This window comes from Rhopalosiphum padi, chromosome 2 (assembly GCF_020882245.1).
Source record: "Rhopalosiphum padi isolate XX-2018 chromosome 2, ASM2088224v1, whole genome shotgun sequence".
NCBI classification, from domain to species: Eukaryota; Metazoa; Arthropoda; class Insecta; order Hemiptera; family Aphididae; genus Rhopalosiphum; species Rhopalosiphum padi.
The window spans coordinates 54,142,470-54,157,521 of record NC_083598.1 but is presented as its reverse complement, the minus strand read 5'-3'; the positions used below and the strand labels follow the sequence as shown (position 1 = coordinate 54,157,521).

Below are 15,052 nucleotides of genomic sequence, written 5' to 3'. Positions count from 1 at the left end.
TAGTAAATGGTCAACTATAATTTGTCTTTTCCACCTTAGTTGGGATGGCCACACTACACCCTTTGATTAAATTATTTCTCGTCAACAGCTATTGCTTCTGAAAATCAACCACAGTCTAAAAATTATTTTACACTGTAAATCTTACCAAAATGCAATCTAGGCAGTTGTCGAAATAATAAAATTATGCTTCTAGTAGTATTTTGTTAGCCACACCCATTGTCACTACTTGAAGTTACTCTTATATAAGATATAATATAAAGATATACTATTAACTTTTGTCTGTCTATTTTGGACAATTACCTGCCTGGTTTATATTGCTCTGATTCATAATCTATAATAGATGTCTTTAAAAACAAACATTTAATAACATCGAAAAAGGTTTTATCATTATTATTGATTATATAAAATATAATATGTACCAGCGATATAAATGTAAAAAGATCTTCAACAATGTATAATGAAAAAAAAATATAGTAACAAATCCATCTTATCTTAATATATGATTTAACTCATCTGGACTACTTATATCCTATAAAACAATAAAAATATTACATAATTAATAATAATAATAAAAAAAAACAGTAAATAAATTGATGACTATAAAAACAAACCATTTTGACAAATTTTTTTTTCAATAATAATCCACGTTTTCTTAAACGTTTGGCAACAAATGGTGTAAACAAATCTGGATTATTACAATGCTCTTCTTTGAAAATTGAACTCACCACAAGTGCAATTAAGAATGTTACCATAAAACCAAGGACTATTGTGTACAAATAACTAATGCGATACCAATAATAATAATGATGATTGTCATTTGGTAACCTTAAAAAAATCAAATTTAGTAAATTAAAATTAATAGTAATATTTCAGTTTTCTAATAATTTATTCAATATCGATTCAATATTTGAATTTCAATCATACGCAAAAATTTGACAACATTAAAAAGCAATATTTTATGAATTTTCATTTGTAAATTATAACGTAATAAGTTTGATATAAATTTTACATTTATTAGCTTAAATTAAAAATATTATTAAATTTAAGTCAATTGATGCAAAAGATTTAATATGCACTACTATATTGTAAGAACATTCACTATTTCAATGTTTTAGAAAATATATTTTCATGTTTTTATAAATCATTACTAAACAACATGATATTAATCCACTACTTTGCTCATCTAGGCTAAATAATTAATTAACTACTTATCCTAAATTTAGCTTTCAATGTTAATGAATTTTTAAATAATGAATAAAAAAAATCACCAAGTTAAAAACATAATATAGTTAAGTTGTAATTACTCATTATATAACGAGGAAGATAGCTGAAGAGTTTTATTTAGCCCTGGACATCCATCTATGTATGTTGGCAAATTTTTATCTTTAGGTCTACCAAACCCAATTGAAAATGAAAATAATAAGCCGATTACAAGCCCACTCAATGAACCCTAAAATAATAAAATAGTGTTAACTGATAGTTTGTTGTATAAAAATAGTGGGAATAAAATACTTTTTGGTTGACATGAGGTAATAGTATTCCCATTGTAAATACTGCTAATACTGGTCCACCAATCACTCCAAATATAACCAATGAAGTTTGAAGTATTGATCCCAAATATTGACTCAAAAAAGCTAATAGCAAACAAATTGCGCCATAGGTAAGGACTAATATTTTCATATAAAATACTCGTTTTTTATCTGAAATTTCTTGTTTCATAAAAGGCTAAATGTAATACAAAAAATAAATTATTATTTTAATATGCACAATAATTAATAAAATTAGAAATTCTAAGATACCTTAAGATAATCTTCCATTGTAACTGCAGCTAAAGAGTTAAGCACCGGCGAAACAGAACTTAATGCAGCTGAGAATATACCAGCAACAAATAATCCAGTCAATCCTGGAACTGATCCCATAGTATCTGATACATACAAAGGCATCAACTGATCTCCACGTGATATACGACCAGACCTTTGAAAATATTTGTGTTACAATTTTGATCTAAACTTATATAACAGCAATGAATACTTGATAGGATCACAGTCATGGTATTTTGAAAACATTGCCAACCCCGAAAAACTTGTTGAAATAGATAGCAATGACAAAAGGGGTAAGCTACACCACAAAGATTTTACAGCTGTATTATAGTCTTTCATAGTTAAATACCTTTGTACTTGTGTTTGATTAATTGCATACAGTGAAACATAGGTAAACATACCACCAATCACCAGACTAAACCAACTATGTCTTTCTGTGGGATCTATATTAAAACTAAAATATTTTTTCAATTTAAAAAAAATATATCTAAGGGTTGTAACAAGGTCATCCTTGTTATTAATATGAAATAATTTTTATTAATGTTTAAAATATTCTTTAATGTTATATTTTCTATCTAAATTTAAAATTTAAAGTACTTATTAAATTCAATTCGTCCATATTTATCAGCAATCTTCCAAATTTGTGATATTCCACCAGTTTCATAAATAGCAACTCCAATTACAGCAAATATTGAAGCAAACATAAGTAATGACTAAAATTTTAATTGAAATAAATAAAGTTTGACATAAAAAATAAACTTGGTAATCAAGTCGAGTTCTCGCTAACTCATATTATTTTATACATATTTAAACATTTTCAAACACATTATACATATGTGACACAACACTACAGTCTACAAACTAGTGTGAACCTAGTTTTAAATGTATATTAAATCAAATATGATATGACAGTTGTATAGCTTGAGAACTGCAAAAAAATAAATCCCCAGTGTAAAAATTGTTGAATTTATGTACTTTTATAATAATAAAATTATAGATGGTAAAATATAAAGTATTATTACAATTAATTAAAATAAGAGTGATTTTCCTATGTAGGTAAAGAATTTAATATAATAAACTTGCTCCATTATTTGTAATAAAGGTATCATAGCAATATATTTATATTTTATGAAAATTAAACTTCTAGAAAGTTTGCCAATTTAGATATTATATTTTATGCACATACTTATTTTTATTTATTGAGTGATTATTTTATTGAATAAAACTCATTATTTAAAAATTTTGTTTACATAATATCTAGAAAATTATAACATTTATAAAAAATATATTTTATTATATTTTATTTTGTTATAATTTTTTAAGTTTTTTACTTTTTTTAATAAAAATATACATTTTTAATCTCATATTCCAAACTAGAATATTTTTGAAATATTTCAATACATAAAAATCAAAATTTAAAGGAGTAGTTTATGAGTATTTAGAATTTAAATAAGCGGAGTAGTAGACCAACCAACATTTAGTGGGATATTTCCATACTTCTCTAACCAGCTCATCTAAACTTTAAATACTTGTAACTCATAAACTACTCGTCCAAATTTAAATTTTTATACATCAAAATAGCATGAAAAATATTTTGCTTCAGAATATGAAATAAAAAGTGTATGTTGTTATTTAAAAAAGTAAAAACTTAAAAAATTATTACAAAAATTATTTTCAAAAGCATTAATATATTTTGAGATATAAATGTTGTTCAATGAATCACTCAGTATATAAAAATTTAGTAAATTAAACAAGAAAACAAAATATTTAAAAATGAAATACATACTTGGAGAAATATATTTTTCATTTTATTTGTAAATTATTATATTTTATAATATTGAATTATTAGATATAATCATTTTATTTTATTTTATTTCTCAATTATATTATATTAAGACCAGGCGCGAACGCAGGGGGGGTTTTGGGTGTTTAAACCCCTACGAAATATCAGAAATAAAAAATAAATTATCTGACCTACAAATTAATATAGTATGATATTTATGTACATTTTTTCTAGCCCCCCTCCCAAAATGTTTTCCTGCGTTTGTGTCTGATTAAGACAAACAGCCAATCACTGATGTATTTAAATAAATAAATATTTTTTTTTGTAACTACATTTTTGTGTGTATCTTATAAAAATTTAAATGCATATTTTATAATTATTTGGAACTCGCGTCGTATGCTATCTACCTGAACTTTGATCGCGTTATATGTTATCTACCTTTCGGTTGATATCTACTTAATACTTTGTACGGAGACTAATATTGCAGGTGTAACCGTATAATTATAAACATCAATAATACACTCTACAGTCTACACTTTACACATATCATAGCTAGTAGACATATGACTTTTGTAAAAGTGGTGTATGCTTAAATTATTTTCAAATTAAATTATTTTATTAAATTATTTATGTAATTATTTTTTGTTAAATCAAAATGGAACATTTTATTGACTTTTATAGACATGTTATTTACAATGATGAATCTTGCACCAATTTTTTAAAACAATGTGGTGTCTTACCCACTGCTAAAGTATGCCAAAAAGTTAATTCAAAATAAAATATGGCATAAAAACACGTGGTGCCACTAACTTATTGGAACGGCAGTTGATGGAAGAGTGGTGACGTTCACTCAATGCATCAAAGAATCTTTTTGACCAGTTTTTTGAAGACATGAAAAAGAGTTCTTTAATGTAATTAATGTCTAGATGCACAGACGACACCAACAATCTACAAATTGCGGGGTGGAAAATTGTAGATAACATACAACGCCAACACACAATTTTGGTAGATACATTTTTCATGTAGATAGCATACGACGCGAGTTCCAATTATTTTTATCGCATATAAATCCTAGCCCTGCTAATTAGTTATTTGATTCATTTTTATACTAGGGTTATTTTTTTCCAATTAGGTACCATAATATGTTATAGTTATTAAATTCATTTTGATCCAAAATATTAGCTACACCCAAGATAATTAATAAATATAAATTAATCAAAAACTTAAATTTATGAAACTAGTACAACAGTAAATATATAATATTATTTGATAATTTCAACAAAATAGCAAATAATACAGTTAACAAAATATACTCGACTATGATTATATTTACTGAATAATTACTTGAAATACGTCTGTAATAATGACTGCTTTAATTCCTCCAATTGTTGAATAAAATACACATACTAAACCCACTAGTATAATAGAAGAGGTTAAAGATAATCCAGTTATAGCTCCTAAAGCCAATGACGGGGCATATAACACTATTGACATATAAAGTATCATTTGCATACTAAATGCCATAGATGTAAAAGTCCTTGTTAATCGACCAAATCTTTTTTCTAAATACTGTAAATATAAAATATATATTATAAGTACCAATCAAATAAATATTATTACTATTAGTACAAAAATTATTGAATTACCTAATATCTAGCAAGTATGTGAACAATAAATTATAAGTATATAAAAGTGAGAAAGATCTATTCTACTTTCAATAAAAATATTACATCTTACTTCATAAACAGATAAATTTCCAAGTTTGAAGAATACAGGTAAAAATATGTAGGCAATTATTGGAGTTCCCAAGACATATGATAAATTTATAGCAACAAATTGTGTACCATGGTAATAGTTCTCTGAACTCACGCCAAATAATGTTATAGCAGACATAAAACTGGCCATCAATGAAAACGCAACTGGTACAACGCCTTGATTTTTATTACCCAGCATGTATTCCTTTAAATATTGAAATTTAATTTTAAAAATAATAATTTAAAATAATATCAATAAGTAAACTAAAAATTACTTGTGTTGTTTTTTGTTTGCCACCGGTAAATCTATAGTATATGCCTATTGAAGCCGACATTACCAACATTATTGCAAACACAATATAATCAACGATACCAAACGCCATCACGATCACTAGTATAGTGCGATCTAACAAATAAGTACCTGAAAACATTGAAGTCATAGTTAATAAAATCATTTATTTACTACCTATTAATAAATATTTTTAATTTAGTACCTAACTATTAGTTATGTCAACTGAGTTTAATTAAATATTGCCAAATTCCAATACGGCATTAAAAATTTAGACATGAATTCTTAAAAGCAGAGAATACCACATATTTAGTTAAAAGTAACTATAATATGAATATATTATATTACAAAATATGTAAAAATGTTAAACACATGCTCCAAAGTTCTGCTCCAACATCAAAACAATATTATATATACTATATAGATATCTTATAATTATTCTCACTGTTTTTCAGTTCAAATCTATTAATGCTTACTTTTTATTATAAAGTCAGTCACATAGCTGATATTATTAGTAAGATAGGAACTATAGATTCACGATTTAATTCAAAATTCATATTAGAAAAATAATTCATCTAATCAAATATGTAGTTTAAAACTCGTAACAGTTAAAAAAAATATTATCAGCACAATTTACTATTAAATTCAACGGAACTTTGCTTGGTGGTCATTGCTACTGTCTCACATCTCACATTTCACATAATCCGTATGACGAATCACGCAATTATAATTTATATGCCAATTACAATATTTATAGCTATCTAAATTTTAAATAGTCAATAGGTACCTACACAATGACAAAAACAATAAATTACTATTAAATAATTAAAAACTAAAAAGATTAGGAGTTCATACTGAATTAGCATATAGTATATTTTATTTATTATTATAATTTAGTTACATAATTATAATATAGTAATTTATTGGTAAAGTTGTTGTCGCGAATCGCGATTGTGGAAAAACGTTTATCAAGAATCGTCTTGCCGTCTGCCGACAACATCTGGCGCTTGCCATAGCCGTTGACAATAATACTACAAGTAGTGATTGTACAATCGATCACTTAATTGACATTTTTATATTATCTTGATAATTCGCAAATCGTGATAATAAAAACCACGTGGACGGCGCATGTACTATGACTATAATATTAGCCAAATGCTAAATACTCATGAGCAGCATACAAATTCTTCTGGTGGATGGACATCACAGTATCACACCTTTAGTGGCTATATAGTACAGAATTACATAAGTACAGAATAAAATATGAATAAAATTAATAAAAATGAATTATTATTGCATAGGTATTTTATTCTGTGGAACACCAAACATACCTTAGATCAGAGGCACCATTTGAGTTTTTTAATAGGGATGTGGTGGGTGCCAACATTTAAATAGGCCAATTATTTTTCATTGTTGGGCGACTTCTTTTCATCATACTACTAACACAGTACACATATTATTTACTGTACATACCATAAAGGCGGTATAGCGCACATATTCGATTATATTAGGTATAGGCTTTATTTTTTTAAAAATCTAAATAATTTTAAAGTTGGATGTCAGAAATAGCTTTTGTCCTGCATAGGTATATATATATATTTACCTGGTGATTTCTAGCTATATTTATTTTATTATACTTTTTGATTATTGGATTACCTATATTCATTTATTTGTAGTTTTGGAAAAAAGTTTTTATATAACTATTGTCCAGTGTCCTTTACCCTTTGCTAATTCCCTCCGCTTACTTAGGCCAAATATTTAGTAATAAAAATGATTTGTTCAGTATTCGATATTCATATTTGACATATTTCGATATGTATTAGGTGGTATACGAGGTAATAAGTCTTTATATCTACATCAACATTTTTGTAAAAGTATACTGCTTTTGATCTAACTTTTTTTTTTTACAAAAATAATAAAAACATTAAAAACCCTAAAAATCACTACGATAAAAAAAATATGGTACCTAGTCAACAATTAAGTATTTTGTACAAATAACATTAAATTAGATGGCTAATAGATTATGTTAAAAAACATTTTTATGATAAACACAAAAATGTAAATATTAAATAAGTGTAGCCATTTAAATAGACCACTCTATAGCTATAAGGACATAAGGCTGTACTTAAATTAATGTATTACTTATCAGTTATCAATATATCATTTACTCATTTAGGTATTTATAATATATCAATATATGATTAAATTATGATATTTCAATGCTATATCTCTGTATAAATTATATTTAATTTATCTAATTTATTATGTAATAGACGATAGGTATAGTATACTATAAATAATATACATATTTAAATTTCATCTATATATATTATATTAGCTATAATATTAATTATCATATAGGTAGTTTATTTGGTTCGTAGACAATTTTACAGAAACTTGACCTCGTGATTTATTTTTGGGAAACAGTTTTGTACATACTTATAGATAAATACGTACTAGTTTGTACTGTTTGTAGGTATACACAGCTTGAAGGACGTGTGTCACGGAGTAATACGAGTATACTGGGTCAATGCACGGTAAATCAGATTTGTTTAAATATCCAAATGACCAAATACAATTACAATAATTTATTATTAATTACAAGAGGGGAAGACTTAGTAGTTAAGTGTTTACTAATCGACAATAATTTATTAGGTATCGAAAATTCGAAAAGCAAATAAGAGCATCCCGCCAATTATTCATCAATTATTTTTTTTAATCGAACTAAGAGAACATATTTTGAGGTTGAATAGATGAGGACGTGAGGTACTATAATATGGTAAATAGGTAAATAATATGTTGCGGTCTCGGGTCTCTATAGTCATACGTATACTGTACATACCTATATCATAGGGATTAGCGGCTAGCGCCACACTGAAACAATAAATAAACAAAACTACAAAAATGCATGCGTTATATATCTTCATGACTTCACATCATACGATAAAAAATATATTTTAATAATTGTTAATAATAATGAATAAACTATATAAAATGTATATATTTATTTATAAAACTAGTATATGACAAATAGTGGCATAAATTGGCCTCAATTTTTGATGGTATAAAAAGAAATGTTTTAATTTATAACCCACCAATAGTCCAACTTCCTTTATAAATCCCCGACTTATAAGAAATTTAATTTTATCTACCAATTTTTTTTTTTATGAAATTAAAAAATAGACATTGGATTATTTTAATAGGAAAAACTTTATTTATAACATTAAAAAAATAAATAATAATGAACAATTTGTATTTTAACTGAGTCGAGTACTGACATCTTTAAAACATATTCCATTAAACTTATCAATTACTAATATTATAACTTTTTTTAAATTGTAAAGTAGCTATAATAAGCTATTTAACCATTCTTTGCCTATCGTCGTTCTAAGATATGGAAAATAATCATTCACAATTTGTATTAGTTAATAGTTGCTACGGTTAAGATCATTTTTAATAACTTCATTATTAATGGAAATCCTTAATGGATATAATTTTGTCTTAAGTACCTATATATTCTATTTTTGATTCTAATTTGCCAGATACTGAAACGTTGCTATATTTTTAATTAAAAATACTATTAAAAATTCTCAACTCGGTATTCAAGTCATGCGTATCAGTCGTATCACCAAAAAATTGTTTACCTATAGTTGAATCTAATTAGTATACAAATGACACTTACAATTGTATATTTGTATTATACAGTATGTATTTGTTATACTTGTTTAATGACTTTTGAAAATAGAAATTATATGCGTTTTTATGATTTTCTGGTGATGTAAGTGCTACCATCATTTGCACCATCCAATGTATGCCATTGCAGGCCCGTAGCCTCGGGGGAGCAGAAAGGGGCATTGGCCTCCTAGCATTTGTATCGGAAGACAGCGATTTATATTGGTTTTTTTCTATTCCCCCCCCTCCGAATAATTCATCTGGCTACGGGCCCTATGTCACTGATGACAAATAAAATTTAGAACACCCACATATACCTCTACTACCTACATTATATTAAAACTATTTGATATTTTAATGCGATTAATTATCTTATAGTACAAAATATTTAAAAAGCTACGCCTGCATTTGACGTGCTCGCATCGTGTGTAACATCGTAAGTTTACGTTCAGTATGTGCACCTCATGTTTATTTTCGTTAGTTTTAATAATATCAAATGTCAAGGTTGAAGGTATATTTAACATTGTTTTGCAAGAGGTTGTGTTCGATAAGTTAATTATAAAACTTATACCTATAGGCCATATTTTCAGCATTTGCTATTTGCTGGTTTGCCTGGCTTAATGCAGTAAACAACTGTCGGAGTTTTCCTATTGGCTATTGTCTGGAATCGTACTTTCATGGAAACAGTTTTTGAAATATTTTAAAACTAAAATACTACTGAAATTATCTTGGACGACCTAGCTGTATGCATAGTTATCGTATTATGTTCTTTAAACATTTTGAAGAAACGACATATTTTATCGGAACACGGTGCGTATATACTCTACACATTACCTATTTTTTATTACTTAGTTGATACTTGATAAATGAATATTATTTTATGCGAATAAATAATATATTATTATTATTTATTATATTATATGTGAAAATAATTTAGCAGGAAATCATATTATACTGTAATGTTATTCAGTTTAATCGTTTATTACTCCTAAGACCATAATATATTATCGAGTCGCGACGATCAGACACCAATAATAACAATCACGAAGACTTGATATTATATTATATAGCTATATGTCAATATACCTAATTAGTTACTATGTGTTTTTTAAGTGGTGATAACTCTTTTAATTTCAAAACAATTATTATACTCAGCAGTACTCACTAGTCACTAGCCATGATACTACTCATATTACACTGTAGATTGCAACAATGTTAAATTGAAATAAATAAATTATAATGCAACTGTACTATATAATATGTACACAACATTAAGGTATTTAATACATTCATATCGGAGGGACTTTATGCAGACGTCTGCTGCCTACAAGTCTGTCTGATTCCTAAAACTACCATTCAATATATATATGAGCATTCGGCATATCTAAAGTATAGATTCTATACCTATATTTTATATCTTATAATACAAATAGCCAACTGCAGGTATCCTCATATCAGTTACACGTATACTATATAATAGGTACCTACATCATGTAAATGTAAATCTTATGGAATTTTTTTGATTAAAATGTACAACAATGGATATTTTTAAATGAACAATAATTTGGTACACTAATACAAATATACGATAAATAAATAAGGTGGTGTATAATATCGTAAGATGTATGACTCGGCGTGAATGATGGTATAAAGAGGAAATTAATAATTAAAGTAGTTACTTTTGGAAAATTGTAAAAATTATCCATTATTTACATATAGGTACCTAAATATTCACTATCTAAATTAATTTTTAAATTTTTAAATAATTTTATTTTAAGGGATTGAAGTATTTATAATTCATTTAACAAAAACAACAAAATAAAATTTATTACTATTTTGTATTTTATTTGTTTTTAACGACAACTTAAATATTTTTAATTTAATAAACTGCAAAAGCATAATACTTTTATATTAAATTAAAAAAAAATAATAAAAACACTGTTTTAAAATAAACGTAGAGAGGTCAAACTAAATAAAGATATATTATTTTTAAAAATAGAAAATTTTACTTAAATTAGTGCATATATTATACATAGCCACTTAAATGTATTAAACGCATTCACGCCAAATATAAGTAGGAACTGTTAGTACAATATATTATTGTATATTAGTGTATATTCACTAACACTTTTTTTTATAAAGAAACAAAATAATGCATTAATTCGAAAATCATATTTTTTTGTGATACCTACCATGTCATATCGTTTTATATTTTTTTAAATACCTAGTTAATTTTTTTATAATCATGATTTATGAGCCAATACTAAAGAATAATCAAAATAAAATTTTGGTTTATAATCGATCAATTTTAATATTTTTCACTTATAATAATGAATAGTTATTTTTGATTGAAAAATAAAATATCTTAAGAGCTTGTATTTGATGTAACCGCCTTAAAAATGCGTAAAATCGCAATCGCAAATTTACGTTCAATATGTGAACTTCATGTTTAGTAAGTTTAGTTTCGTTAATTTTAACTTTTAATAATATCAAACTTAAAAAGGTATAGCATTGTTTATGCAAGAGGTTGTTTTTGATATGTTAATTTTTAAAATGTAATACTTAACTCAGTCAAAGTTTGCTTAAAAATTAAAATATTGAAAAAACACCTCCATCAGAACACAGACTACCTATATAATATTATTATTATGTTAATTCTAAGTTTTGTGTTTATATCTTTAATACTAAAATATGTTGTCTACATATACCTATATAGATTATGTATATATATATCAATATATGACTATAGTTAAACTTAAAAGTACTTAACAGAATTATATAATGGTACTTGTACTTTGGTTTTTTTGTGATATTTTAATTTTTAAGTGAGGTGTGTATTGTATAAACTGATAATTAATAATAATTAAAATATTAGTTAACGCAAATTTTCTACATTGTAAATTTGTAAGACAGAGAAAACACGCACATGTTGTTATTCAATTATTTATTAGATAACTGCACATGAAAGTACTTACTATGTATACGAATAACCGAGTATATTAATGCGTAACATAACGCGTTAAATCGTTATATGGAACATCAAACGTGGTTAAGCTTAAGCGTTGGAAAACTGTATAATTTTTTGGGACGCCGATGTCATTTAATCTGTATTGAAGAATGGAGATAATGTGGTGTGGGTTCTATTTAAAATTCTTATTTGAATATTTTATAAGAGTTGAAAATACCTGTATATATAATATGCAATCACCACAATCTTATATTATATAGAGCACATTCATACTTATAATATACGCATAACACTGCCGCTACAAAGCCACATATTATACACTATACATTACCGTCAGTACCTATACTATTACTATATAGTACATATGTACATAATCAGCATTCGGTATGATAGCAATTTGTGGCGTTCTGGTTTGGAGATTGCAATAGTTGTAGTTTTGTACGTTTAAACACGATAAACTACTTTCTGTCCTACAATTCGTTTAAGGTGAAATATATAGCGCAATCTCAATGTTGAGATAAACTTACTGTGGTCAATTTTTCGTACAGTATACCTGCAGTATTTAAATTTTTTTAAATGAGTACGTGATTTCTTTAAAAGCTTAAAGAAATCTATTGCCATCTCATTTTAAAATCCAACTAGGTATCTACATTAATGTTTTAATAATTTGCAGTATTTTATTATTATTATTATAAAACAGTATTGTGCCTCTATTATAGTAACTACTATACAAAGTATAAATAAAAGATCCTCATAGCTATACTACAGTATTAATAGTATTATGTATATTATAATATGAAATATACTACATTTAACTCTACCGACGTGAGCCAGCAATTATTTTTGAGGATTAAATGCTATATTACATATAGATTATATATAGGTACATATATTACGTATAGTATAATATAATATATAATCTAACTTAATTAGTTTTTTAATATTATTTAAAAATGATACATTTAATTAATTCAAGAATTATGTTAAATTGATGTGAATTATTGACTAAAATTGGTAATTTATTAATCAAATTAAAAATACAACTAAAAATAATATTATAATATAGCGGCTGTCGCACACTCGCATCTATGATTGGTTCTATACTTACAATATGTAAATTGTAGAGCATTTTGATGCTACTGGCCATTGATTATATACAAATAGGTATTTTTTTTTTAATAAAAAAACATACATTTTTAAATTAATATTTCGAAGAAGACCATTTGTGTGATGTACTTCAATGTATAAACATTGAATTTCAAACGAATAGTCACATAATTAATTTTTGTTAGGACTTAAAATATTTATAATAAAATATTTATTTATACTTATTTTTCAGTAGGTATCTATAGGTTTTAAGTTTTAATGAACATGAACGTACATTATTAATAAGAGTACCTCTTTACACCCTTAAGAAAATGGTTCCCATTTAGTATGAAACCACGAACCCCTAGGTACCTATAACTTAAATTGGTTTAGCGACCCCTTATTGGCCTTATTTGTGAATACTTACTTTTCAATCTTGTTTAATTGTAATTAAACATCTATTTTATTTTTTCATATGAAAATGATATAATATTAATAAATTATTAATTGTCGACCTTTTTCCCGATAAGCGAGTTTCAATAGTGATAATTCAAAACATCTAGAATTTAAAACCACTATGAATTTAATAATTTTACTAAAATAAAATAAAAATATCACTTCAGTACTACACAACCATGGACCCCCTAACATCAACACGCAGACCCCTGAGGGTTCGAGGACCACCAATTGAGAACCACTGCCTTAAGAAGACGTATAGTACTCGCATGTGTTGTCTCCGTCTTTCACATGTTCGTCATACCTATAGCAAATGTTCGTTCATAAGCTTCAATATTGAGCTGTTAGTTTTGATATTAGAGTGAGTGAATTGACCTATTATACATTTTAAAGGTAAGATTATTATTTAGAACCCCCATGTAGAGTTTCAAAAAAGTCATAACTTACTTAAAAATAATTATAATATAAATAAAAGCCTACGTGGGGCCTTAGATAATAATTTTACCTTTGTATTTTATAATAGGTCAATTCACTGTAATATAACTAACATCACAGACAGCACAGTATTGTCAGTATTGAAACTACTGAACGAAAATTTGCCATGTACGTGTGTAAGACGGAGACAACATATTATTGCGGGTACGTCCTCTTGATTTTTTTTGTTGTAGAAACATACTAGAAACATTATAATATATAAAATGTGTTTTCAGTATAGAAGATATACCTAAATATATAATGTAAATATAATTCTGTATTAAATTGTCGGTCTCACTGCAAAGCCATAGAGGCAGGTAGAGTTATTACTTATTAGGTATACAATTTTACAATACTAAAATGTATTATTAATAGATGTAACAATTAGATAAAACTTTCACCTGCGCGTATAATAGTTCTCCGGATGAAGTACGATATAGGTAATCCACTACAGTTATGTATGACGGGAATCAATAAGATAACAAGCACAGCACATATATATATAATACATTAATACATTAAATATGAAATAATTATATTTTAAATTCGAATTAAAACCCTTCGACACATTATCGGGTCATTAAAAATTTACAATTTGTTCATGTATATAACTGTCGTCTAACTGAATCGTTCAACACGTCTTCTTAACCTACTGCGGTGTCAGAATTCGGCCCCTACTCCGTAGCTAGGAATCGACGCACAATATTTTGTAATTATATATTATTATATTGTAATATGATTGGCTTGGTA

General features: G+C 26.2%; 1 protein-coding gene and 1 long non-coding RNA gene across 6 annotated transcripts; one reads left to right on the top strand and one right to left on the bottom strand.

The window, feature by feature from the left end:
- Positions 1-427: 427 nt before the first annotated feature.
- LOC132919587 (putative sodium-dependent multivitamin transporter) lies at positions 428-14,939 on the bottom strand. Of its 5 annotated transcripts, none has more exons than XM_060981298.1 (11): positions 14,704-14,939; positions 5,633-5,778; positions 5,341-5,562; positions 4,948-5,172; positions 2,418-2,533; positions 2,032-2,274; positions 1,800-1,974; positions 1,513-1,725; positions 1,305-1,450; positions 612-825; positions 428-529 (listed from the first exon to the last, which is right to left on the bottom strand). In XM_060981298.1, exons 2-11 carry the CDS (start codon positions 5,738-5,740, stop codon positions 488-490), a joined length of 1,704 nt encoding a protein of 567 aa, XP_060837281.1. In that variant the 5' UTR covers positions 5,741-5,778; positions 14,704-14,939; the 3' UTR covers positions 428-487. The 5 variants fall into 5 exon arrangements, with proteins under 5 accessions (XP_060837281.1, XP_060837282.1, XP_060837285.1 ...); XM_060981299.1 differs by lacking the exon at positions 14,704-14,939 and adding an exon at positions 12,294-12,429; XM_060981302.1 differs by lacking the exon at positions 14,704-14,939 and adding an exon at positions 6,438-6,458.
- LOC132919591 (uncharacterized) lies at positions 3,988-4,662 on the top strand. The gene is made up of 2 exons (XR_009660657.1): positions 3,988-4,186; positions 4,285-4,662. It is a non-coding gene; the product is annotated as an uncharacterized LOC132919591 (long non-coding RNA).
- Positions 14,940-15,052: the final 113 nt, after the last annotated feature.

Coding starts and splice junctions, on each gene's coding strand:
- LOC132919587 (XM_060981298.1), bottom strand. CDS start 5,740: ATGGCGTTTGGTATCGTTGATTATATTGTGTTTGCAATAATGTTGGTA. Junction 2,534..4,947: donor TTATTACAGACGTATTTCAA/GTAATTATTCAG, acceptor TTAAAATTTTAG/TCATTACTTATGTTTGCTTC. Junction 530..611: donor AAAAAAAATTTGTCAAAATG/GTTTGTTTTTAT, acceptor ATTGTTTTATAG/GATATAAGTAGTCCAGATGA.